The 1,217-nt window shown below is 50.9% G+C and overlaps 1 protein-coding gene across 1 annotated transcript; it reads right to left on the minus strand.

Annotated features, from left to right (window-relative positions):
- Positions 1-471: 471 nt before the first annotated feature.
- Positions 472-648, minus strand: LAESUDRAFT_668073 (uncharacterized protein; the record flags this gene model as incomplete). Its single annotated transcript, XM_040905364.1, has 1 exon — positions 472-648. A coding segment is annotated over one exon (177 nt), but the record flags the coding sequence as incomplete, so codon positions are not given.
- Positions 649-1,217: the final 569 nt, after the last annotated feature.

Consider the following 1,217-nt stretch of genomic DNA (forward strand, 5'->3'; position numbering starts at 1 on the left):
GGCTACCCTAGCTATGCAGGTTATCCACGCGAACATGGAGAGGATGGTCCAGACGTTTCCACGCCAGATGTTGTGGGAGCTCCTGGCAGCCCGGAGAGCAGCAAGCCATACCCTGGCTACCCCGAGGGCAAACCCGGCCAGTCCGGCGGTTATCCTGGCTACCCCGGAGGATATCCTGGCTATGCAGGGTATCCACGCGGAGAGGATGATTTCCCAGCAAGTCCAGATTTGTAGGATCCGACGGCGGAAGTCGTGGGGAGTATCAAGCGGTGAAACAGCACACAAATGGGCTTTCTCCTCTCTGAAATGCCAGAAGCGATAAAATCTCCGATGAAGCAATGAGCTATTAGAACGATGCACTCTACAAATGCTCGGGAAACGATCGGACGGTCGTTACCAATCAGTCACATTTTGTATCCTTTCAGGCGTAGAAAAAGAAGCAGAGTCGCCCATCTCGTATGCATAGCGCAATCATGTCCATTGAGCTAAGGACCACAAGGCAGTGTACACGCACTCACGAATCCATGGTTGATCGCGAAGGATCTTCCTGTTCTCCTCAGGATCAAAGCGATAGATCTCGTCTTGAGGAGAGAGGTCCAGAATGTTATTGATTAGAGAAAACGTCTTGAAGGCCGTACTGGATGATGCGCCATCGTCGACGGCGAGCAGCCAAGGTCTTGAAATCGCTCGTGCGTGCAGGGTGCAACGCGATCCAACTATATGGGCGCTTGCGAACGTCGCTTGGTCCTAGAGCGTGACCGTGGGAGCTCCTCTCCTTTTCTGATCTTATAGAGCTCACTGTCATGCGCATCGTGGATGACACGTTCTACATCGTGCCGCCGTCGCTGCGTCCGTCTTAGTTCGCACGCATGAGCGGCAGCCGTGCCATTACAGTAGACTATCTCATAATGCATAAAGTTGGTTCCCGGCTCAGGCTATGCATTATGAGATGGTATGCATTACCAGATGTGTCACATTGTGTTACATAATGTGACAATTGTGACCCTTCACTGAGCAGTTGTCACGCCTGGTGACTTTCCAAGGGATTTGTGTGAAACTCTGTAAGTACATACAGATAAGGCAGTAACGCGAGTTCCTTGATGACTGTGGGGTGTGATTTTCGAGTGCTTTCAGGCCCAGACACGGAGAAGCAAATGAAAATTTTGCTATGATAGATAGCTCTCATACATGTTCACACCTTGCCAACACCATTTTCA

The sequence above is a fragment of the Laetiporus sulphureus genome (assembly GCF_001632365.1).
Source record: "Laetiporus sulphureus 93-53 unplaced genomic scaffold LAESUscaffold_374, whole genome shotgun sequence".
In the NCBI taxonomy this organism is placed as follows: Eukaryota; Fungi; Basidiomycota; class Agaricomycetes; order Polyporales; family Laetiporaceae; genus Laetiporus; species Laetiporus sulphureus.